The sequence below is a fragment of the Protopterus annectens genome, chromosome 12.part0, assembly GCF_019279795.1.
Source record: "Protopterus annectens isolate FY-2018-M chromosome 12.part0, PAN1.0, whole genome shotgun sequence".
In the NCBI taxonomy this organism is placed as follows: domain Eukaryota; kingdom Metazoa; phylum Chordata; order Ceratodontiformes; family Protopteridae; genus Protopterus; species Protopterus annectens.
This window is the reverse complement of record NC_056746.1, coordinates 770,175,832-770,202,677: the sequence shown is the minus strand read 5'-3', so window position 1 is coordinate 770,202,677 and position 26,846 is coordinate 770,175,832. Positions and strand designations below refer to the sequence as shown.

At 40.6% G+C, this 26,846-nt stretch overlaps 1 protein-coding gene across 1 annotated transcript in view; it reads right to left on the bottom strand.

Moving 5' to 3' along the window:
- USP31 (ubiquitin specific peptidase 31) overlaps positions 1-26,846 on the bottom strand; it is a 2,233,792-nt gene that overhangs the window by 635,925 nt on the left and 1,571,021 nt on the right. Inside the window, exon 12 of the mRNA XM_044089819.1 lies at positions 19,486-19,605. Coding sequence (XP_043945754.1) covers positions 19,486-19,605 — 120 coding nt within the window. The remainder of the gene's footprint in view (positions 1-19,485; positions 19,606-26,846) is intronic.

Sequence of the window (26,846 nt, the reverse complement as noted above, 5' to 3'; positions counted from 1 at the left end):
GTGTTTTAGATCTGACCAATTACATGATTTGAGTTTGGTTTAGAATTTTGTGGGGTCAAAATTCTTCTTGCTTCTGACAGACCTATAGGTGGGCAGATGAGTGCCGACTGCTTTGTATTTAATTTTGTATGTGATGAGATGGTCATTGGGGAGGGTCCCTGACATGTACATATGGGGATGACTATTGATAAGCATCCAGTCAAGTATACTCTCTTTTTGGTTAGGTTTACCTATTCTGGTGGAGGAAGATATGGTCTGTGAAAATCCATGGAGGTTAATATGGGTGGAGGAGGAGTCTGATGAATATGAGTTCCAGTCAATATTAAAATCCCCCAGAACAATAGTTTCTTGAGGGTAGTTGGTAGATATCCAATTAAGAATGCCCTCCAGGGTGTCAGAGTTGTTGCCGGGGGGGGGGGGTGTAAATACCAATTATATTTACACTTTTGTGTATATTAAGTTGTAGTTTGATAGACAGTATTTCGGCATTGGAGATATGGGGTGGTTGAATGGGGTTGACTGTGAAGTTAAGTGTGCTTTTATATAGCACAGCTACCCCACCTCCCTTTCTATTAGTGCGATCAGCCTTGAGTATATTATACCCAGGTGGCATGATCTCATTATCTTTGGTTGATTTCTTTAGCCAGGTTTCTGTTAGACACAGTATATCAGGGAGGTAAACCGCTAATAATTACTTGCAAATGATGCTCAACTCTGGAAAATCACACGTTAACAGCAGTAGCATGCCTGGTCTCTGCTATTACACAATGTAAAATTTTCTATGACAACCTGATCTGTTTAAGTAGCTCTGCAGCTTGCTGTTCTACACTGCATTCTTCAATAGTTAGTCCTAACTACTTTTTTTTAATTGCTTATTTGGTTTAAAAACAACAGATAAATAAATCAATTATAAAACAAACAAATAACTATTTACATAGGTCCACACCTGATCAGTACATCAAAGTTATACATAACAACAAGGAATGTTTTTCAAGCAAGTCTAAGTTTAAGCCAAGATTTATATGAATATATGAATGTGTAATATTAGAAGTTCTCATCTTTATAATATGCAATTCACTACTGCAAACAATTTGTGGCATACTAATAAATACAATACTAGAGGGGTAACTTTACTTTTCCAATTTTTAGTAATTACTTTTCTGACTATAGCAAGAATAGGCCAAAGAAGAGGCACTTGGGTTTTTGGAATTATCTCAGGAATCACAGCATTAAATAAAACCAAAGATTTACAAATATTACATCTGACCATAGAGCTTGAATAAAGTTATTAATTTCTTTCGAAAAAGGTGCGATGACTTCACATTCATATACCATATGTGTCCAATTATCTATTTCCTAATCACATCTCCAGCATTTAATTCTGATTTATACATAATTGTAATTTCATTAGGAGTGACAAAAGCTCTAAGAATTTCCACGTGAAAATTTTTCAGTATAATGAAGATGTAGTTTTATCTGTAGGTTCTGATAGTATTTTCTTGTGTACTTCAAATAAGTCTTCATATTTTTGAGGAATAGTTCTAACTGGAATTATCTAAATATGCAAAATCTAATGTAAGAATTTTATAAATTTGTCACAAATATGATTTATTTTTCATTGCATTATTATTATTTATTAAGAATTCCAATAATTTGAGGAACAATGTCTTACTTACTTCTGTGTCCCCAAAGTCTCTAAATATTTATAAAATTAACCAGTTCTCAGAATCTTGATTGTATTTGGACCTTAAAATTTCAAATATATAAAATATATATCAGTACCATTTAAGAACTGACGCCAATAAATTAAGTTACTTGTTATCTTAACACTAGCAGTTTGTTGATGTTACTAGTTTCTAAGCAATCATTTATATATGCAATCGGAAACATAGAAAATATTAAGTCTTTAATACAATGGTAAGAATATGTTAACTTTTTGAAAGAGGAAATGATGTTATTTAAATAGGGAAATTGAGAACAGGGTGTAATTCTATTTATCAAACATCTTTTAATAACCAGATAAAGCTATTAGCGACTGTTTATAACTGGTGGTGATATATTTTTTATTAATAATATTTATTGATGTATTTGTTTCCATTTTGAATCATAAGATAAATTTATCCACACGGCTTTAACTTTTACAGTTGCTGAAGTAGCACACAACTGAATAGCAGGGAATCCTATTCCACCATTTTCCCAACTATTTTGTGCCAATCAAAGGAAACTCTTGGTTTAATTTAAGCAGATTATTATTTATCTTCATCAATTTTTTGTGGAGATAGCATTAAAGATTGTAAGACAAACAATATTCAGAATGAACTAGCCCTCCCCCTCCTAAGCACCATGTTCAATCATAACCTCAAGACAGGCTTTGTACCCACTGAATGGCGCACTGCAACAGTTGCACCACTCCACAAAGGGTCAGCCACCATGAACCCTGGGAACTACCGCCCTATTAGCCTGATGAGCCTGGACTGCAAGGCCATGGAACGTATCATCATGGAACTCATAAACAAAGATATTGGTAACCTACAAACTCTGGACCCCACCCCCCAGTTCGGGTTTGTGAAGGGCAGATCATGTCTCCTGAACCGGATCAACTTCTTTGAAACAGTCACCAAAGTCGTTGACGAGGGTAAGGCAGTTCACACAGCCTATCTTGACCTTGCCAAGACTTTCAACACCATCCCCCATTCTGGTATCATAGATAAACTCACCAAATTGGGTATAAATCCATACACCACAAGATGGGTTGCCAACTGGCTCACTGACAGAACCCACACTGTAAAAATTGCCGACTTCAAATCTGACATCAAACCTGTGACAAGTGGAGTACCACAGGGTTCAGTCTAGGGTTCCCTCCTGTTTGGGATCTACTTCTCTGAAGTATGGGCTAACATAGAGGGCCTCTGGCTGACGAAGTTCGCAGATGACTGCAAACTGGGTGCCATAGTGGAGTCCCCAAACGAAGTAGAAATCCTGTAAAAGGGCCTCACTGAAACTGATGCCTGATGTCAGAGCCATGGCCTCAAGCTCAACGCCAAAAAGTGCACTGTCATCCCCTTTAGTAAAAACCCTCTACCCATGAACTACCACATAGGCGGTAGCCCACTTAACGCCGAAGGTGTGATAAGAGACCTCGAGACTCTAGAGGACAGTAGCCTCTCCTTTGATAATCACATCGCCACAGTAGTCAGGAAATCCTTCTATGTGGCACCCTCATCACAAAACGGTTCTCATCCTGGAAAAAAGATGTAGAGACCCCCTCTACTCGGCTCTCATCAGACCCATTATAGAGTACAATGCCCCTTTTGGAATGTACCTTACAAGACATCTGCAACAGCTGGAAAGACCACAAAAATACCTCAACAAAGAGGATTAAGGGACCCAAACAGTTGCCCTACACTGGCCGCCTCAAAAAACTCCAGCTTTACTCCGTAGTATATCGCCTACTACGAGGTGATTTCTGCCTAACATACAAAGCTATGTCAAACTCAGAGCTGTTGGACATGCTACACCTAAAGAAATCCCAATCCCTCAGAGCCACATGCTCTAGAGACCTAAACCTTATCACCACAAACATGCTGGAGAAACAGATTCCTGTGCCAGAGACTTCCCATACACTTGAACAAGCTATCTATGTCAAGCAGAGTTCTTCACTAGCACTCTTCAAGAAAAATCTTGATGAGTGGATGGGTAATAGGAAATTCACTCCGGGAATCACTTTGGTGGCCCTGCTTGACAGGGGTGCAGGCAAATAACATCCTTGGGTGGCAAAAGCCAGGGAACCTTGTTGGCTAGGCTTACATAGGCCCTAGGTCCGATATCCTAGTACCTACCTATGAAGGATATAAAGTTTGAAAGTGAAACATTTCTCATTAATATGGCGAGTAATGTCCTCAACTGCTTGCTGAACAAAATGCAGCTTTTACGTGTAAGACACTAGAAATACAACAAGATTTCATGCACAATTCTAAGGATGACAGATTTCACCGGCAACTGCATTAAGTGGCAATTTCACAAAATAACATTAATAAATGTGGCGGCATGTGAAGGGCTTGTTAATATATCAAAAGACACTTGTTTGGAACCTGGTTGCACTAATACGCAAGTACCCAACATAGATTCTAGATTGCCATGTTCAGATCCAAAGAGGACCTACAGGATCTAACAGTAACAATGTCATGCACATACATGATGCAGTTGAGATGTAGAAGGTCACACAGAAGATCATTTCTAAAAATATAGAATAGTAAAATGCATGGCACTGCTAAAATGCATCACATTACTCAAGGGGCCAGTATCCATACACAAAGTGATTTACCACTAAGCCATGATCAAGCTTCAGCTAATCATGTAGGGGCTGAGCAATGAGACCCCCCCCCCCCCCGGATGCACTTCGGTGTGGCAGCTGCACATCTGTGTGACAGCTGGGGATACACCTCCTTCAGACTTCTCATCTTACAAAATGCTGAAGAATGGGTGCAGATTCTAGCTTTCATTAGCTGAGGGTGAACCTGCACCTGAAAGAACTGTGGCTGCTGAAATCAGTATTTATCTTTATGAGGGTTATGTCTCAACCTGATCTCTCAGTCCTTGTGGAAATTCCCTGACTTACCTCTGGGGGGGGTCTGTGATTACCTTTCCAACCAGTTCCTGCTTGAAGAGATGTTGATAAGCACAATCTTTTTGGCTCAAAAATATGACAAACTTCACTCTTTTGTGCCTTTTAGTGGCAGAGTTAAATCACTAACCTTTACATGGGTTACACATCATGCTCCTCCCTGAGACAGTAAAGACAATAAATACTACAGTAAATAACCATCATTATTCCCTTTTTGCCATTATTTACATAGGTCAGTATTAACTGTGGCTCATTCTCTCTCTCTAATCACTGCCATTTTCCTGTCTTCTTTGACACTCATGCTTGACTGTTGCAAGTCTTCTCTCACATAATCCATCCACCTCTTTGTTGGATGACTTAATTTCCTCTTTACATCTTCTTTTCTGTCCCAAATCTTCTTCACCAGATTGTCAACAGCTTTTCTGCACATGTGCCCGAACCACTGTAATCGGCTCTCTTTGACCTTTTCTGTAACTGAAGCCATTTTGGCTTCTGCTCTTATGTCCTCATTTCTTAATATGCCCACAATGTGCGTCCTACCATCTGTCTCATGCACTTCTTCTCCATCACTTTTTGCTTCCTCAAGTGCTCTGCCTTTACTGCCCAGGTGTCTGTATCATACAGTAATACTGGTTGCAGCACTGTTTTGTACAGCTTACTTTTCAGCTTCTTTGGCATTCTTCTGTCATATACTACAACAGGCATTCTATGTCAGCTGGCTACAGCCCTTCTGATTCTACTTTTGACTTCAACATTCAAACTTCCCTTCTCCTTAACCACCCCTCCCAGATATTTGAAGCTGTTAACATGTTCCACTCACTTCCCTTAAGTCTTAATTCTCAGCTTCTTATTCCCTTCAATTTACTGCCACTACAAACTGTTTTATCTGTACTCACAGCTTCATCACATGTGCCTTCAATTTTGCATTCCATTCCTCTATCCTTTTTTTCTCAGAGTCCTTCTGTAATGCCACATTGTTTGCCTATAGCAACTTTGTTGATCTGTCTTCTCTTACCTGTCTGCCAAACTAGTCCACCACCAGTGTGAACAGCAGTGGACTCAGAGCTGAATCCTGGTGCACACCCACTCCCACTGGGGACCGCTCTGTGAGACCAAAACCTATTTGTACTTGAGTTACTGGGTCCTTCCTTGTACATAGCTTGCACTAATTCTTCCATTTCTGGGACCTGCAGCCACTGCAGGACTGCCTAAATCAGCTTTCTTGGGACCTTATCATATGCTTTTTTCAAGCCTAGGAATGCCCAGTTCGACTCTTTCCTCATCTCTTGCTTCTTCTCAACAATCTCTCATAGCAAAAATCAAGTCATTTGTGCTGCATCCTGATCTGAATCTGAACTGCTCATCTCCCACCTTACTTTTTACTACTCTGCATAGATGCGTATCAATCACCCTCTCCAAATCTTTCATGTAAGGTGACAGGAGTTTGATACTTCTGCACTGCCCACAGTTGTGACTGTCCCCTTTGTTCTTGACCAATGGCACTAGTATGTCATGTGGGATACACCTTTCTCTCCACACTGCTATGAATACCCTCAAGAGTCATTTCTCCCCTATTTCACTCACTATCTTTATTATATCTGCTGTGACCCTATCTGAGTCTGCTGCATTCCCTGACTTCATTTCCTTAGTGCTGTTACTTCTTCTGTGGTGGGCTCCTCTTCTCTCATTGTAGGCTGTGTCCAGGGCAGTACAGCGTGGGTATTTCTTCATTCAAAAGTTGCTTGAAACACTGCTTCCATCTACCTTTGATGTCCTGTGGACTGGTAAGCAGGTTGTTGCAGGCATCCCTTATTAAGGGTGTGTGACTATCTTCTTTCTTTCTGTATTTGCCTTGCAACCTGAAATAGACTATTTGCCTATCTACTGACTCACTTTCCAGAAGATAGTAGAGTGCCTCTGATGCCTTGTTCTTTCCTATTGCAACTCCTTTCTTAGCCTTTTTGTCAGGCAATCAATATTCCTTCTTAGCCTGGTCTGTCTTTTCTATCTCCCATTTTTTTCCCTGCACTACACCTTTCTTTTGATGACTTCCTGAACTTCTGCATTCAACCACCAGCTTTACTTATGCAACTTATTTCCATACCTGTCTTGGCTGCATTCCTGTTCTGTAGTCCTCACATGTGCTGTTTTGAGGTGCTGCCATTCTTCTTCAACTCAACCTATTTTCGCTTCTTCTTGAGGTGATTCAGGTTTGAGTAATTCCTTGAACTGTTGTGCTTTCTCTCCAGCCTACTTCCAGGTCTTTAGCCTGGACTAGAACCTTCTCGGATCACTGCTTGTAACCAGTGCTTTATGCTGTGGGCCAATTGTTTCACAGGGAATCAGTTTGCAATTGCTGATCTACCTCAGTGCCCTTTTGTTTCAGAGGAGGTCTACTTGAGTTGCATGTTGGCCACTCCTGTGATCTGGTATCTGTTTCTCTTTCTGAACCATGTGCTGGCTACTATCAAGCCACTTGCCAGACAGAAGTCTAAAATGGCCTCGGCTCCTTTATTCCTGTTGTCCCACCCATATTCTATTTTTTCTGTCCCAATATGCATATTCAGGTCACCTATTATCAACACCAGTTCATGTTTCCTGCTGTATCTAATAGGTCCTGCAACTGTTGTCTGAAAGCACTCTTTTCCTCACTATTATAACCCTGCTGTGGGGCACAAGCTGTGATTATGAATACTGACCTATTACTACACTGGAGTCTGACTGCCACGAGTTTGTTACTTATTCTGATTACATCCCTCACTGCCTTCTGAACCTCTCCCTCACCACAATTCCCGCACCATTTTTTGCCTGTACTCCTCCTGAATAGCAGACTCAGGATTCAAAGTCAAGTGACTTTGGTGCCCTTCCATCTTGTCTCCTAGACACACAGAATGCCTAGCCTCCTCCTCACTGACATGTCATCTACTGCCAAGCTATGCCCTGTCAGTGAACCTACAATGACTGTAACAATTCTTAGTTCATGTTTGACATGTTGACTGGTTTTTAAGTCCAGCTTTTGCTCAACAGAGTTGTCCCAGGTAACCCAAGATGGGCAACTGGACCCCTCTGTATACACTCCCTTAACATGTGATGTACCTGCAGTACATGGTATGGTTTTGTACTGTGCATACATTCCCTACAGAACATGTGATGCATCTGCAGTACATGATAGGGGATTTATTGTGCATACACTCCCTTAACATGTGATGCATCTGTAGTACATGGCACAGTGATGTACTGTGCACACACTCCCTACTTAACGTGATGCACCTGAAGTACATAGTATGGAGATGTACTGTGCCTACACAGTCCCTTCTTAACATGTGATGCATCCACTCCAGAATTACATGGTACGGTGATGTACTGTGTATACGCTCCCTATTTAACATGCTTTGCCTCTGCAGTACATGGTATAGTGATATTTTGTGCATACACTCCCTACTTAACATGTGCTGTACATGGCATGGTGAGGTACGGTTTATATACTCTCTTCTTAACATGTGAAACAGGAAAAACGGAGTGCACAACAGTCTGAATAGCCAAAGCCTTAACGCAATTTAATAATCCACATAAAAACAGCGTTTTCGCTACTAAAAAAATGTAGCTTCATCAGAGGCAAACAAACACAGAAAAAGGCGCCAAACAAAATTTATACTAGTGGCAGCCTAATTAAAATCAGCTGGAAAATGTTACATCACTTCCTTGCATGGCTAAAATGTCAACAAATACATATTTCAAAAGCCGATTAAGCTAATGGCTACAACATCTTCAAACACAAGTCAATAAAAGTGCTATTTAAACATGTAAACCTTAATCAATAAAGTATTAATATGTTATAAAAATGTTATAAAAAATTCTAAAAGATTTTTGTTTGTTGTTTAAAAAGTGTTTAACAAAAAATTTTTTACTTAAATTCATAATACATGTTTTTAAATTCGTTACCTATAGCAGTTTTAGGTTTATGTATAACTGAAGGATATATATGTATATACACAAATCACATTGTATATCAAGACTGTTCTTTAACAAAAACTATGCAGTGGTTATAAAGTCAAAATAATAAAGACAGTGTAATAAAATAAACCCAACTATTTAATAGCATAGCTTGTCAGCGGAGGTAAGATCTATATTTTAAGACCGGTGCAATATTGCAGCTTTCATTTAAGCCAGGTGTATTAAAGGCATCCAATTTAAGCTGCCATTGCAATTCCAAAATTTCTAAAAGTAAAGAAATAGGACCTCCCCTGATGGATTTATGTTTACAATCGATGCCCATGAATACAAAACTGTGCCCTTGGTTAGAAGCAACATGCTTAGCAAGAGCATTTTCACATTTGTTATTCCTGATTGCATATATATGCTGGTATATGCGCTCTCTGAATTTTCTGTCCGTTTTTCCGACATAAAAGGACGGGCAACAGACACAGAGAGCGACATATATAACAGATTTAGTATTGCAATCAATTCTACTGTTTATCCAATATTTTTTATTTCCAATATTAAATGAACTCCCTGTTCGCAAAACATGGCACCAGTTACACATCCCACAAGTGAAACATCCTTTTATTTTTTGGAAGGCTTGTGCTGGAGCTTTTGTTTGCAACAATTCCTTAATGTTTTGACCTCTCCTAAATGTAAACTTTGGTTTATCACCAAGTTTTTCAACCAAAAAGGAGTTATTAGTAATAAAATACCAGTTTTTGTAAATAATATCTGATATTTCTTTAGAGTTCAAGGTAAAAACAGTAGAAAAGGACAAAGAAAAATCCCTTCTAGGTTCCTCAATACATGTAACAGGAACCAAACCTGAATTTGCCCCTTCTATTGATATGTCTTGTTGATTACAAGTGGCAGGTCCTTTATCAATGATAAGGGGGGACAATATACCATTCATTCTTTTATTGGAAACTTCTAAAATCATTTCATCAATAACTAAGGGTGGATAACCCCTGTCTAGAAAAAATTCCCTAAGTAACACACACTCTTCCTCAAACCCTTTTAATTCACTACACATCCTGACTGCCCTTATTAATTGCCCTTTAATAATAGCTTTTTTCAATTTATATGGGTGGGCACTTGTGTAGTGTAGGAATGAGTTAATGTAAGTTTTCTTACGGAAAATAGATGAAATGAACCTATTATTCCCAATGTCCTTCTTCAGTTTAACATCCAAGTAATCTGTCTCATAACTATCAAACTTGGAAGTAAACCTTAGGAATGTTGTTGTGCTGTTAAAGTATTCTATCAAAAGACGTGCCTCTTCTTCATTGCCCTTGAACAGAATAAAAATGTCGTCAAGGAACCTTGTGTAAAAACATATCTTATTTTTACATAATGGGTTATTTAGAACAAAATTCCTCTCCCAGTGTGCCATAAACAAGTTGGCAACAATGGCTCCACAGGGAGAACCCATGGCAACACCCTGTTTCTGAATAAAGAATTCATTACCAAAAACAAAAAAATTTGAGGACAATACTATATCCAATAGTTCTGTAATATTATTGATAACTTCTCTTGGAGCTTTTAATTCAGACAGTAGCAACTCCAGCCACTCTATAGCCTCCAAGTGGGGTATAGAAGTATATAAGTCTACAACGTCGACTGTGACAAAGTTAAGCTCACTGTCAAAAGATAGATTGTTGATGCTTTCTAAAAAGCTCCATGAGTCCCTACAGATACTTGGGATATGTTCCAAATATTTATTTAGTAAGGAATCAATGTATTTAGCTGATGGATAAGAGATGGAAGACCTTCCATCTACTAATGCCCTCATAGGTGGGTCCCCAAGATTCTTATGAATCTTGGGTATCCCAAACATAACTGGTGTTCTTGGTTGAGTGATGTTAATGTACTCATAGGTCTCAAGGTCTATCCTCCCCTCAATATAAAGGTCCCTGAAGTACCCCTTGATCCTATGAATACTAGTATTCATCTCATTAAGTGATGAATGGTTGTATGCTGGTGTGTCCAAAACTTGAGACATTTTTTCATTATATAAATCATGTTCAAAGACAACCAGTCCCCCACCTTTGTCAGGTTTCATAACCCTGACGGAAGATTCCTTAAATTGGTTTAAGGCCTGCAATTGTTCTTTTGTTATATTGAAAGTGCTTTTGCTGACCCCTGTGATATTATGAAGATGCCTGATATCTAATTCACAGGCATTTTCAAAAATACGCAAACCTACGTGTAAAGGGGGATTAAAAATGCTTGGAAGTTTAATAGCTACCCTTTCTTCATCATTGGAGTTATTAAACAGTAGCTTTAGATTGAGCTTCCTAACAAAGCACTTCAAATCAATAAGTACCTTGACCACATCAAAATGTCTCGATGGAACAAAATTATAACCTAGGGAAAGTAACTCGATTAACTCAGGTTCTAAAGACAATGATGAAAAATTGTAAATGGTGAAATCACCTTTTTTGTTCTTAACAATACAGGGGCCATTAGTAGTTCCTAAAAATGTAGGTTCAACTATTATTTCTTCCAATTCTTGTTCTTCTTCCTCCCCTGGTTCTGGTTCGGTCCTTTCCCTAAAAAATGGGTGTTATCATTATTTGACTGAATGTTTTTTGGAATATTAGCATTAGAATGTGGAACCTCATTTACACCTCCTTTATTCTTATTTCTGTTACTTCTTCTTACTGCATTAGAGTAACCAGTAGAAGGTGTAGCTTCCTCCTCATCCAGAATTTGTATGTCAGTATCTGAGCCCTTATCATGGCCAGAAGCCAAATCATCTTCCTGACTAACAAGTTTTGTTAATTTAGGGTAAGCTGTATCAGACGAGTAAACTAGCCTATCCCTAAATAATTTCTTAGTTTTTTGAGTTTTCAGCTTAGCCATGTAAGAATCGATACTAGCAAAAATACGTTCGTAGTCATATCTGAATTTCTCAAAGGTAACGAACATTCTGATATCATCATCTAATAATTTGATTTCAGCAGTCAAAGTATCAATACAAGCATTATAATGTTTAACAATCAGTCCAAGCAAGTCAAGTCCTTGTCTTTGAAACATTTCCTTTAAATCGACAAGAAAAGCGTTTTCTTTAATTAAACCCGAGGGTGTAAAATTATTTCTCAGTCCTTTAGGTACCATATTGTACTGTGCACACACTCCCTACTTAACGTGATGCACCTGAAGTACATAGTATGGAGATGTACTGTGCCTACACAGTCCCTTCTTAACATGTGATGCATCCACTCCAGAATTACATGGTACGGTGATGTACTGTGTATACGCTCCCTATTTAACATGCTTTGCCTCTGCAGTACATGGTATAGTGATATTTTGTGCATACACTCCCTACTTAACATGTGCTGTACATGGCATGGTGAGGTACGGTTTATATACTCTCTTCTTAACATGTGATGCATCTGTAGTAAATGGTACAGTAATGCACTGTGTATACACTCCCTTTTTAACAAGTGATGAATTTAGGTTCATAGGTAGGTACTAGGCTATCTGCCCGAGGGCATTTATAAGCCTAACCAGAGTGTGTCAGCTTTCGCCGCCCCATTGATTAATTGACTGAGCCTCTGTCAAGAAGAGCCAATGAAGTGATCCCAGGGGTGTATTTTCTGTTACCCATCCACTCATCAAGGTTTCTCTTGAAGAGTGTTAGTGAGGGGCTCTGCCTAATGTAGTTAAGAATTTTGTTCCAAAGCATGGGGAGTCTCTGTGACAGGAATCTATCCCTCCAGCATGTTCTACTTATTGCTGTGGCGAGGTTTAGCTCACTAGAATGAGTGGCTCACAGTGGCTTGGATTTCTTTAGGTGGAGCATGTCCATCAATTCTGAGTTGGACATGGCTTTGTAAGTCAGGCAGAGATCACCTCTGAGTAAGCAATATGCCACTGAGTACAGCTGGAGTTTTTCCAGTCGGGCTGCATAGGACATATGTTTGAGACCAGTAATCCTCTTGGTGAGGTACTTTTGTGGTCTTTCCAGCTGTTGGAAGTGTCTTGTGAGGTACATCCCAAACGGGGCATTGTACTCTATGATGGGTCTGATGAGTGACGAGTAGAGGGGCACTATAACCTCTTTATTTCTAGATGCGAACCCTTTAGTAATTAGATGGGCTACATAGAAGTCTTTCCTAACTACTTTGGCAATATGTGAAAGGAGAGATTACTATCTATCTGGGTCCCCAGATCTCTTATTACCTCTTCTGTATTAAGGGGGCTGCCACCTATGTGGCAATTCATGGGTGTTTAGTTTTTCCAAAACGGGATGACAATGCATTTTTTGGCATTTAGCTTGAGACCATGACTTTGACACCAGGTGTCCGTCTCAGTAAGGACCTTTTGGAGAATGTCCATGTCAGCCGGAGAGTCAATTATGGCTCCCAGTTGGCAGTCATCAAACTTGGTTAGCCATAGTCCTCCTGTGTTTGCCTGTACTTCTGAGAAGTATATACCATAGGGATCCCATGACCGAGCCTTGTGGGACACCATTTGTGACTGGTTTAGAGTCGGACCTGGAGCCCGCTATTCTTACCGAGTGAGATCTGTCCGTAAGCCAGATGGCAACCCATCTCGTGACGTAGGGGTTTATGTTCAGGGTGGTGAGTTTTTCTATAATTCCTGAGTGGGGAATGGTGTCAAAAACCTTGGTGAGGTCAAGGTAGGCTGTGTGAACTACCTTCCCCTCATCTATGGCCTTGGTGACTGTCTCGAAGAAGTCAATCAGGTTTAGTACGCATGATCTGCCCTTAACAAAGCCAAACTGGGTCGGGTCAAGTGCTTGGAGGTTCCCAATGTCTTTGTTAATGAGTTCCATGATGATGCGCTCCATAGCTTTGCAGACCAGGCTAGTCATAGTTACCAGAGTCAGTTGTGGCCCCTCTTTTGTGGAGCGGAATAACCGTAGCTGTGTGCCATTCTACGGGCATGTAGCCTGTGGAGAGGCTAAGGATGAACAGTGTGTTTAGGTGGGGGGTTAGTTCGTTCTGTAGTTCATGCAAGACGCAGCCTGGGATACCATCTGGCCCCACTGACACTGTGCTTTTGGCTTTTGAAAGGGCTGTTTTCACCTGTGCGTCTGTGGTTTCTGGGACACTACACTTTTCCGGTATTGTTGTGGGCCCTTTTGGGGGTGAGAGGGGGGTGAAGTTTGCACTGAATCTATCTGCCAGGATGTTGGCAACATCAGTGGGTTCAGTATATTTTGTGCTACTTTGCACTAGCTCAGAGCATATCTGCGAGTTGCCACTTAGATTCTTGACATAGCTAAAGAAGGCTTTGTGGTTATCTTTCGAATCCTTGGCTATTTTTCTTTCGAAGTTAGCCATGGAGGATTTTATGAGGGACCTTAGTTTCTTACTGATACTGATCAGGGATGTCTTTCCTTCTTGGGATTTGCTGTTTTTCTGAACTAGTTTCCTCCTTCTATTGTATAGCCTGTTTATGGCAGGGTTCCACCAGACTGGTCTTAGGGGAGTGAGTCTTGGTTTTGCTAGGGATGGCACGATCCATGCATCCTTGTAGGTGCTCATAGAGTGTATTTGTAAAGGTTCCTGCATCTTGGACACTGTTATCCTTTAGCGTGCGGGCTGTGAAACTTACCACCTCTGTCTTAAGTAAGGTGAAGTTTGCTATAGAAAAGTTTTTCACTGTAGTTTCCTTGGTTAGAGGTGGTGGTGTGGTGTGGACATCCAGAGTGATTAGTTTATGGTCTGATCTAACCAGTGACGGGCTGACCTCTGGTGTGGAACACCTGTCGCCCATGTTGGTGATGACCAGGTCCAATATGTATTCACCTCTGGTAGGGGAGTTTACAAGCTGATCCAGGGCATTTGAGATGATAAATTCCAGGATGCGCTGGACCTGGGAGTTTGTACATGAGTAGTTTTCCCATATAACCGTAGGGTAATTGAAATCGCCCAATATCAGTGTGTTCCGTAGGACCTTCATGTTTTCCAGTATCTCCAGAAAGGCAGAGTAGTGGTCCTGGGTCATGGAGGGTGATGTGTAGCAGGCCACAATTTACACTGCAGATTTGCCTGATGTTAATTGCACATGGATGATCTTGGAGGTATCATGCTGTGCCACTAATCTGGAGGTGTAGGTATCCTTGATGAATATAGATACACCCCCTCCTTTTGTGTTTCGGTCCATGTTCTGTGGCCGAAAAGTGTGGTACGAGTTGTAGCCCGGTAGTGCTGGGGTGCTCTGTGGAGCCTTGAACCAGGTTTCAGTTACTGCACAGATGTCGTCGTTCTCCATACTGAGGAGTGCTTCGAGCGCGTGCATTTTGAGACTTAAACTCCTGGCGAAGAGTAGCATAACCCTCATTTTTTTATTGGTGTTGTTTACGGAGGTGGGTTTGACATTTGAGCCTCGCCTAAAAAAGGCACTATGGGGGCAGCAAGAGCCTTGGCCAGTATTCGATAGCCTAGGGGTGACAGGTGGAAGCCGTCTCTTGCGAAGCAACGAGGCCTGTTGAGCATGTCATCCCAGGCTGACAGACACTGGATCCCCTTTGAATGACACCAGAAGCTTAGCCAATTGTTGAAATTGATCATTTTTTCTGTATACTGCGGTATAATTCTTGGTGAGGTCAGGATGCTACTCAGGGTCAGGGTCACACCTGCCTGGGCTACATGATCGGAGAGCTCTTCCATGTCTCTTTTCATGTAGTCCAGGGAGGTACGTCTCAGGTCATTCACACCAACATGAACAATGACAGAGTCATATTTGTACTTATTCTGGAGTGACCTGAGTGCTTGTGTTATGTGGCGGATTCTGGCTCCCGACAGACAGCTAACAGTAACCTTCTCCTTGTCCAGCCTAGTGAGTGGGATGTCAGTGTGCCTGACTATAGAGTTATCGCCTATTACTAGTGTGTTAGGTATGTTATTTCGCCTTAAGGGCTGTGATTGTGCGGCACACTGATTTTGTGTTTTATGTGTTGTCTGGTTTGTGACGGGAGGTGCAGGTTTTTTGGGTTTCTGCTTTGGAGGTCTGTGATGCTTTTGCAGGTTTTTACTTAGAGCCTCCGAGTATCATTTAGTGTATTTATGTGTATTTTTTGCCAGTGCTGATTTAGCATGTCTATGTGAGGCTGGAGGTGTGGTGCAAGTGTTAACTTTCTCCTTATGACTGCCTGTTCCAGTCTTGGGTGGAGAGAGCTTAGCCTCCAGTTTAGCTATATAATTGCATCTCTCGCATATGTTAATGTTTTGTGGTAGGAGGAGAGGGTTGTCTGTGTACATTAACAGTTGCAACATTGCCTCAGGATACCCAGGTTCACCAGCTGGACTGGAGAGTATACCTGAAATTGCCTTTTGGTCATGCCTAAATAGCAGGGTGAGCTGCTTAGTTGCTTGGTTGGTGAGGGGTGAATAACGAGCCTTGCCCTTCTGGGCAATCAAGTGTCGGGGTATATTAGTGGTTGCTATTAGGTCTGAGCAAGTGCTGGACTGTAGGATGCTTTTTAAGTGCTTAGGTTGAGAGTTAAACTACTTTCAAGGGAAAAACTGAAGAGGAGACTTGGTGGAGCCAGGATAAATTTAGCCTTAACTAACCGGCGCTGCCCGGACTTGCAAAACCATACAAATGCGGTTTTTACAGCAGGGAAATGAAAGAGATAGAAATTAGGCCAAAATGGCCTATAAACTACTAACTTCTGGCTGGAACCACTCCTCCAGGGACAGATGCAGCACATGTTACAGTGATGTATTACTCATGCACTCCCTTCTTAATATGTGATACATTTGCAGTACATGGTACCATGATGTACCGCGCATATGCCCCCTACTGAACATGTAACACAGCTGCAGTACATGGTAGGGGGATGTACTTTGCATACATTCTCTTCTCAACATGTGATGCATCTGCGATACACTGTACGGTGGTGTACTGTGCAAACTCTCCATACTTAACGTGATGCATTTTCAGTACATGATACAGTAATGTTCTGTACATACACTCCCTACCTAACATGTGCTGCATCTGTGGTACATGGTATGGTGACATACTGTCCATACACTTCATACTTAACACGTGCTACATCTGCAGTACATGGTATGGTGATGTACTGTTCATGCACTCCCTTCTTAATATGTGATGCATATGCAGTACATGGAATGTTGATGCGCTGTGTATACACTTCCTTAACATGTAGTGCATCTGCAGCACATGGTACGGTGATGTACTTTGCATACACTCATGTAACGCATTTGCAGTACATGGTACAGTGATGTACTGTGTATACACTTCCTTAACATGTAGTGCATCTGCAGCACATGGTACGATGATGTACTGTGCATACACTCCCTTCTTAACATGTGATGCATCAACAGTACATGGTACGGTGATATACTGTGCATACACACACTACTTAAGATGCGGGTGCATCTAGAATAAGGTGGTGTGTTGTACTAAGAATACTGCATGTGATGTCTATGTGGCAGTACTGTAGTCCAAGCCCCTGAAGCTAATCAAGTTACAGCTCTGTTTTAAAAGTTACACAAGTGAATACTGGCATTTGCATATGGGGGTTGTGGCATGTTTAGGATTCCATATGAAAGGTTTGGCATTATTTTACTTACACATGGAATTTTAATAAACGTGACAATGTTCTCATAACTGTGGCAAATTCACTTATTTGTTCGTACCTGATGGATTGTTTTATGATGGCAACTGCATTTTTCTATTGCAGATTTCAGGCTTTAAGGTCCATTCACTAATTTGTCTGCACCTAATGGATCTTTTTATGATTGCATTTGCATTTTGAAGGTTTCAGGCTTTAAAGGTCCATTTTTTTATTAATGATGTACAAATCTGCAGAGAGGCAAAACAACCTATGCTCCACCCCTTGCAACTTAGCATATTCTGAGGACATACACCTTCAAGGAAGTGAGGTTTGCTGTTTCACTGTTGTATTGAATTTGGACATCTACCATGAATTCTGTTTCATATTTTTCTTGGTATATTTCACATAAACTGACAGAAAAATAACTTCCACGTAGATGAAGGAACACAAACAGAAAAGTCTAATATAAAACCGAAACACAATTGTTCCACACAACGGAGCTGAGTAAAAAATGATAATCCTTTTATTAACAGAAATCCGCTTCTTCAGAAGAAGCGGATTTCTGTCTGTGAAAGCGAAAACCTCAGTTAATAAAAGGATTATCATTTTTTACTCAGCTCCGTTGTGTGGAACAATTGTGTTTCGGTTTTATATTTCACATAAGTTTCAGAGCCCTAAGGATGGAATGAATTTTATTTTCTGTCATAAAAGATAATGAACAGGATCTATTGGGTATATTTACACACATTTATAAAAAAGCTATGCATACATTTATTCTACACATACACACACCCCCACACAAACACACACAAAAGTGTTTGTATAAAATTTGTTGCCACTAAGAGAAACCAGAATCTGTGTGTATTCAACTAATACCAAACAGAAAATGAAAATAAGAAAAATATAATGCATTAAATGTTAAGAAAACTTTAGCAAATAAAATTCTACAAAATATGTTAGTTTTACTAGAAAAGTAATAATAAAAAACAAAACTTCAACTCTGCTGAAACATGGTTATCCAATGCCCAATTAATACTCAACCCAAACAAAACTAAACTACTCATCTTCCAACCCACCAGACATACTCAAAACAACTCTCACTTTAACATCACAGCAAAAGAAAACACCGCTATATACCCAACTGAACACACCAAATTGCTAGGAGTAGAAATAGACAATAAACTAAAATTTGACATTCACATATCCATGACCATAAAAAAAGTCCACAAAAAACTAGGAGCATTATACAGGAATAAGCAACTTCTCACCAAAGCAGCAAAGATTTCAATAGCAAATTCCCACCTATCTCCACCCTACTTTATGCCTCTCCAGTATATACCAACCTAAGGCAATGTGATCTAAACAAGCTAGAGACCTGCTACAACAAAATCGCCAAATTCGCCACAGGGGCATCCTACCGTAGTCACCACTGTCTCTCACTTGCTGAACTGGGCTGGCTTGAACTCCCTCACCTCCTTCAGTGGTATCAACTCTCACTCGCCCACAAACTAGTAAACCATCCACTAAATGTCCCATCCCTCCAGAATCTACTCCAACCCTATCGCACCACCAGACAACTAAGATCCAGCAACAAAAATCACTTGCAGATCACTAAAGCCAATAACTCTGCTGGTGAAGCACTATTCTCTTGCGCCATAGCCAAATTATGGAACTCACTCCCACCTACAATTACCTCCGTACCATCATGCACCAACTTCAAAACTTTATTAAAAGCACCTAAAACATACTGGCTATGCCCTTGCAACTCCCACTCTAATATCATCCACCCCATCCAACTACTACCTTTCTTTCCACTCCACTAACTACCTTGATTATAGCAAGCTCAGATGCTCATAAGCCTAGTACTTATTATACAGCAGGAACTTCTCATTGTTACATTTGTTAATGCCTGTTATGTACTTCACAGATAAAGATTCTAGTTGTCTACTGATGTACTATGTTCTTCATCTGTAAATATGTTGTAAGTAATTTCTATGTTAAATTGTTAATTGCTATGTAATCCAATGTAACTACTGTCTGTTTATTTTACTGTGGAGCTTTTCTCCCCGGGCCTCCGCTGAAAATGGACCCACGTCCAGTCGGACACTCCCGGTCAACAAATTTAAATAAATAAATTAAATAAATAAATAAATAAATAAAAACAAAACTGCTGTTCTGTTCCCAATTTCACACTTTTGAGAACAAAGCATTTTTTTTCAACATAGTGAGATTAGAAAGATAATAATAGATAATACCCCTGGATTTAAACTCAGGAAGAAGTAAACCAAAAATATACCAACAGTACTGTGGTGATTTTTACCTGTCGGAATCTTTTCAGGTGAAGGATCAGAACATCAGGTAATGTCCATAAACTGAGTTTAATGCTCCCTTGCTGCAGCTGTTTACAGTGGGGGCACCGCCATGCATCACCTGGAGCAAGCTGTATTAGGATAAAAAGCAACAGTGTTAATTGTTTACTTAAGGCTTTTTAAGTCAATAGGGAATATATTCTAATGTAGTTCAAAATTCAGTACAACAATGAAAGAGCTCTGCATACAAGCAAGAATTCAGCAATGGCAGCAAGCAGTGCAGACTAAAACAATGGCATGATGTCTCAGTTTTAGGGTTTCTGTCTCTCAGGGTCTGTATTCAGTCCTGACCTTTGGTTATTTCCTCTGCTGAGTTTGTAGGTTCTCCCAATGCCTGTGTGTAAGTTTTCTCTGGGTACTCCAGTTTACTCCAACCTTTTCAAAATAAAGCAGTTGAATAACTACTCAAAAGTGTCCACATATACAGCATTACCCTATGACCCTGGTTATGGCTGAAAGAGTTCCATGAATTATTTTTTTCTTTCATTCTCCAGTACACAGTTTATCCATTTCAGGTTTCACAGACTCTATCCCAGTAATCGGTGGGTACAAGGTGGAAAAACTTATCTCAGATATGACAAACAAACACTAACATGAACTTTATTCTGCAGGCAAGTGAGCAGGACCACAACCATACTTTTTCACTTATGATCTTGTTATAGAAAAAAGCAATGAAAATTGACTTTTTTATTTATTTGCCTTTGCTGACTGGGAAAGTCAGACTTGGCAGATCCAATTTTCAGCAGAGGCCTGAGGAGAAAAGCTCAACCACAGTACATTCATATTAAGTGAATTTCAGACTGTTCTCTGAAAAATAAAACAAGTTACATAGCTTATGAAATAACAACTGTATATTTCTGTCTTGTAATTACATTTAAGTACTTACATCAACAATTGTAAGTCTATACAGTTGTTCCAGCTGTAAAATCTTGCAGAAATAAACTGACTGATACTGCAGGAGGGAAAACGTTGTAAAGAAGTTTACTGTTCTCACATTTCAGTAAAGAAAGTTTTGCAAGGAGTTCAAGATACATAATGACGTGAGTTATACAATTATGTAGGAAGGGAGATTTTAGTATTGTATACATTTTTAAAAAGTTCAAAAAATATAATGAACTAAGTTATACAATTATGTAGGAGTGGAGGGAGATAGCAGAAGTATACAAGATGATAGTGGTAATAGCATATGGCAGTGAGCACGGTATAGGATTAGTTCTATTTAGGCTGCCTGTTCCAAACTGGTGGATTTAGAAGGTTTATAACTTGGGTTAAGAGGAGATGCATGAGAAAAGTATGTCAGTGAATGGGGGCAGTTAGAAAAAGAGCAAGATGAGAAGTGTTGTTTAAGAGGGAGGTGTGAAAAGGAATACATTGATTCAAGTGCAGACGGAAAAGTTGTTAAGGGTGCAATGATTCAAGCAGAGGAGGGCAAAAGTTAGTGATAAGCAATAAGAAGTTTGATGTTTCACTGGTGGTCTCAACCTGGTGATGAACATGAGCGTGACCAGGACTGGGTATCACGTGTATAGGGATGGTGTTCCAGAGTATGAAGATATAACAAGAGTATAGTGAGTTCCCAAATGAATTATTTGCCTTAGTAGTGGCTAGTAGAAATTTATCACCAGAATGGAGGTCCCCTGTGGAGGTATAGGGCAATAATACGAAACAGAGCATTGTTCAGGAAAATATATCCGTCAGTATGCCATAACTAGCTGAGAGTATGTGATGTAGTTGTTAAGCTCTAGCCAATTTAGCTGCTTTAAGGCTTGGCAGTGGTGAGCTCGGTGTACAGTGTTGATAGAAAATTTAACTACTTTATTGTAACAGGAGGCTAGTTTGGATTTCAGTGTAGATCATAGGTTTGTAAGGATAGGTGAGGCATACATGAAGGATGGAAACAAATAGGATGAGGCTAGGGCTTTACTTGCTGGGTCAGTAAGGTACTGTTTTATCCTGTAAAAGGAGACACGTTTTTGGTTGGTCTTTTTAATTGTTTGAAGAATATGCTGATCAAATTTAGGATTGTCATCTATTACAATCCCCAGCAATTTAGTCTGTCTGTGGTAATACCTCAGTTTTAGTATTATCTGCAGATGTAACAAAGAAAGACTGTTTTTGATGGAGATAACATTTTGGAGTGAAGTACATCAATTTTGTATTATTAGGATTAAGGAGTAGGTTTGAATATTTCAGCCAGGTTTCAATTAAACAGAAAGAAATTTGAGTGATTTCTTGTCCTCTGGATATTGAAGGGCCTATACATATTAAAGTCGAATCATTTGCGTATTATACTGTATTTGCTTAGTGTGTGGCAGTGTTAAGCTTGTTTATAAAAATATTAAAAAGAAGTAGTATAGAGCCCTGATGGACACCTATGGTAACTGGAATAGAGGCCATGTTGCCATTTGACTGCTTGTTGCCTTCCACATAGATAACTAAGGAACCATTTAAGGGAGGACTGAGAGAGACATAGAGAAGAGAGCTCAGTGAGTAAATGTTGGTGTGATACAGAGTTGAAAGCTTTGGATAAGTTTAGGAACACAGTCGACACTAGGTTGCCATTATTCACATGCTGGTTTTTAGTGCTGGTAAAGTGAATGGTGGTTGTCCTGTGATGGGGTCTGAAACCATTTTGTGTTTCTGAGACCAGATTAATTCAATTTAGGTGATGTAGAAGCTGTGCATGAATACATTTTTCAAACATTTTTGATGGGGGTGGGGATTGCAATGGGCCTGTAGTTATTAAATTCAGCACGTGTCACTTTGTGCAGTTGTATAATAATGGATTTTTCCAGATGGAAGGAATGTATTTTTTGGATACTGCTCTATTTATCAGTTTATACACTGGAAAAGCAACTGCACATGTAGCCATTTTTAAGCAGTCTGAGGGGAGTTGGTCAGCAGCTACAGTGCTTGGTTTTAGCTTATGCAGGAGTTTTTTAATGGTGGAGGCAGGTATGATGCTGCAGTCAAACAGCTGATGATATTTAGCAGAGGCTGCTGATATGGTGAAAGTAGTGAAAGTATTATTGCTTGTGGACAATACAGTCTGTATAAAAAAGTTGTTAAACTGTGTGGGAACTGAATCAGTGTCATTGTTGGATGTAGAAATGAGGGTGTTAATTTGGCCTGGATATAAAAGTTTGTTTATGGATGTACAGGTTAAGCCCATACTTAGTGGTGGCTACAAGAAAAGTACAGTTTTGTACCTACCATAAATGTAGATGTTCGAGGATCCACATTGCTGCAGTCCTAACTATTGGGTAGTCCGCTGTCCAGTCGGCCCGAATACCAAAGTATATGGCTGACGTCGGTCAGGGCGCATTAGACTGACGTCAGTACGTCAGGGTACTAATGCGCATGACCGACGTCATATCCTCAGTCTTTTCTTGCCCCAGATGTCAGAAGACCCTGAAAAGATAAGGCCAAAACCAAAAACTCCAAACATACCTGCACCAAAAATATGTACAATATATACAAAATTACCAGAATATAACCTCACCTACACAACCACCCCTAAACACAGAGGGAAGGAGGGAGGGTAAATTGGACTGCAGCAATGTGGATCCTCGAACATCTACATTTATGGTAGGTACAAAACTGTACTATGTTCTTCATTCCACATTGCTGCAGTCCTAACTATTGGGTAGAATCCCAAAGCAGAGGTAAGGGAGGCTGGCAAATCATAAGGAAGCAGGAGCTGACAACATGCCTTGCAAAATAGCTGTGGCAAAACCAGCCCTAGACTTAGAGTAGAGAGGAAGGTGATAATGCTTAGAGAAAGTATGCACTGAACTCCAAGTAGCTGCCTCCAAAATATCCTTAGTTGCCACCCCCCTTAGAAATGATGTTGAAGTGGCAGTAGCCCTAGTGGAATGAGGCCTAATCCCAGCTGGAATCTCCTTGCCATGATAGGAATAACAAAATGCAATGCAAAACCCAATCCACCTAGAAATAGTTTGTTTTGACACAGGCTTGCCCTGCGAACTCAAAGCAAAAGAAACAAACAACTGCTGAGACTGCCTAAAATCCTTAGTCCTGCTCAAATAATAACGCAATTGCCTGTGTACATCTAAAGTGTGCAAAATCTTTTCCCCTTTATTTTGGGGATCTGCATAAAAAGTAGGCAAATGAATAGTTTGGTTTAAAGCCACACTAGAAACCACCTTAGGCATAAAGGAAGGCTTAGTACGTAATGATACCCTATCCTTATGAAAAATCAAAAAAGGCTCTACCGCCATAAGGGCCTGTAACTCAGAAACCCTTCTTGCAGAAGTAATGGCCAACAAAAAAGCAGTCTTCCATGACAAGTATTTCAATTCAGCAGTAGCCGCAGGCTCAAAAGGTTGTAGAGTAAGTTTCTCCAACACAAAATTGAGATCCCAAGCAGGAGTAGGAGCTCTACGTGGGGGTCTTATATTCTTTGCCCCTCTAAGAAATTGCTGGAACAAAGGATGCGAAAACAATGGTGGGTCACAATCATAGTGAGCTGAAATTGCTGCAGCATGAATCTTAATGGAAGAGAAAGACAAACCTTTGTCCAATAACTCAGTAAGATATTGAAGAACCACACTCAAATTAGGCTCAGAAATCTCCAAATTGTTTGCTGCACACCAAAATAAAAATCTCTTCCATTTTTCTGCGTACACTTTCCTTGTACTAGGTCTTCTGGCTTCCATAATAACATTTAAAACTTGTTGAGGAAGTTGAGACCTGCTGTCTTTCAAAACAGAATATGCCAGGCTGTTAGATGAAGAGAGTGAAGCTTGACATTGAGCAGGTGACCGTCCCTCTGAGACAACAGGTGTGGAATCAAGGGTAAAGGCCATGGAGGCTTCCTTACCAGACTCCTCAGTAATGGGTACCAGTGCTGCCGAGGCCAATCTGGAGCTATTAAAATCATCCTTGGCTTGTCTTGTCTGACCTTTAGAAGCACCTTTGGAAGAAGAGGCAGAGGTGGAAAAGCATACACATGAAGATTTTTCCAACTGAAAGAAAGAGCATCCACTTTCCAAGCTGTGTGATGAAACCTCTTTGTGCAAAACTTTGGCAGCTGGTGGTTTAGTGGAGAAGCGAACAGATCTATGTCTGGAGTTCCCCATGACACTGTCAATTTTAGAAATACATGAAGATCCAGTTTCCACTCGTGGGGATCCATGATTTGTCTGCTTAACACATCTGCTAAGGAGTTCTGTGCTCCCGGCAGAAACCTTGCCTGAAGAGTTAGTTGCAAGCTGAGCGCAGTCTCCCATAAAATCATTGCTTGCCTGCACAATGGGTAAGAATGTGTTCCCCTTGTTTGTTGATGTACCACATGACAGTTGTGTTGTCTGTTAGAATCAACACCTGCCCTGGAAGAAGTAACTCCTTGAAAGCCATTAATGCAAACTGGACTGCTAACATCTCTTTCATGTTGATATGTAGATGCTGTAGTCTGGCAGGCCACTTGTCTTGTATCCACTTTCCATTTAGATGAGCTCCCCAAGCAATGTCTGAGGCATCTGTCGTTAGTATCTGACTCGCCTCTGGCCGGGTCACAGAGAGTCCCTTGTTTAGGTGACATTCCTGAGCCCACCACAAAAATTCCTTTTGAATGCAAGGTATTATTTGAATGACAGTGTCCAAATCCTGGCAGTGCTGTGTCCATACATTTTGAGATACCATTGCAGCTTCCTCATATGCAGTTTGGCATTGGGAAGCACCAGAATACAAGATGCCATGAACCCTAAGGCTTGAAGGACTGTCCTTGCAGTCAGCCCGGACTGAAGAGATAGTTGATGGAAGTAACTGGAAAGATTCTTTTGTTTGTCCGGGGTTAAAAGGCCATCTGGGCTGCTGTATTCAGTCTCACACCCAGAAAGCACATGTCTTGAGAGGGTACTAGACTGGACTTTATTTCGTTCACAGAATACCCTAGGCATCTTAGCACTGCTATGACATATTCCAAATGCTGTAGAAGGTCTTCCTTTTCTTGAGCCAGAATCAGGCAGTCGTCCAAGTAAGGATAGATTTGAATTCCTTTTAGCCTGAAGTAAGCTATCACTGGAGCCAGAACCTTTGTGAATACTCTGGGCAGTAGATAAGCCAAAGGGCAATGCAGAGAACTGATAATGAGAATTTCCAGCTCGAAAACGCAGATACTTTCTGCAACTTAGTCTTATAGGCACATGAAGGTAAGCTTCCTTGAGATCTAAAGTTACCATCCAGTGATCTTTGCCCAGCAGAGGTAAAAGCTGTTGTAACGTCAACATTTTGAACTTGGGAATGTCCAGATAAGTGTTGAGGATAGATAAATCCAAAATTGGTCTCCACGTGTTCCCCTTCTTCGGTACTAGGAACAGGCGAGAATAAAATCCTAGGCCCCTTTCTGGCACAGGAACTGGCTGAATGGCCCCTATTTGGAGCAACAGAGAAATTTGCTTGTGAGCCTCTGTCCTTTGTAGAGGAGGAATGTCCGGCATGCCTTTGAAAGGAGGCAAGGTATGGAAATAAAACCTGTAACCGTGGTGAATGATATCCAGAACCCATCTGTCTTGGGTAATTAAATCCCAATTTTCTTTGAAAAGAGACAGCCTTCCTCCCAAAGGTGCTGCCAGGCGAGAATGTACTGGCAGCTGAAAAGGCAGGTCATTGGGTCTGCTTACGAAAGGACTGACCCCTGCCCTCACCAGAAGTCTGAGCAGGTGAACTCCCTGTCCTAGGCCTAAAAGAACCTTGAGCTCTGCCCCTACCACGTCTAGACCTACCCCTAGACTGGGAATCATAAGCAGGATAAGTCCATCCCTTAGTAGGCCAATTTCTACTAAACTTCGGAGGCTGCACCTGCAAAAAATCCTTCTTTTAACATGCTCAGCTAAATTCTGATCTCTCAACCAGGCGTGCCTACGAAGAACAGAACCAGTGGCAGCCACCCTCGAGGAGGCCTGCACAGCATCAAAACCACACTGCAAGGAATGCTTACCCACCTGTTCAGACACATGAACTAAATCCTGCAACTCTTTACACTCAATACCTTCTGCCAGAGCATCCACCTTAGATTTCAATTGTGAAAGGAGATAATTCTGATATTTTAACATGTGAAACTGACAATTCAACGCCCTCATGGCTAAAGTGGAAGAAGTATACACTTTCTTTCCCCATCTATCCAAAGCCCTTGCCTCTTTATCAGGAGGAACAGGATTTTTAACAACAGAGGCCTTCACACCTTTAGGCCCCTGAGAGACAGTTTCGGGTCTGCCCTAGGACTCTTAAAAGATACTTATGAGCTTCAGGCACCCTATAGTACCTATCCGGTTTAACTGGGGCAGGAGGC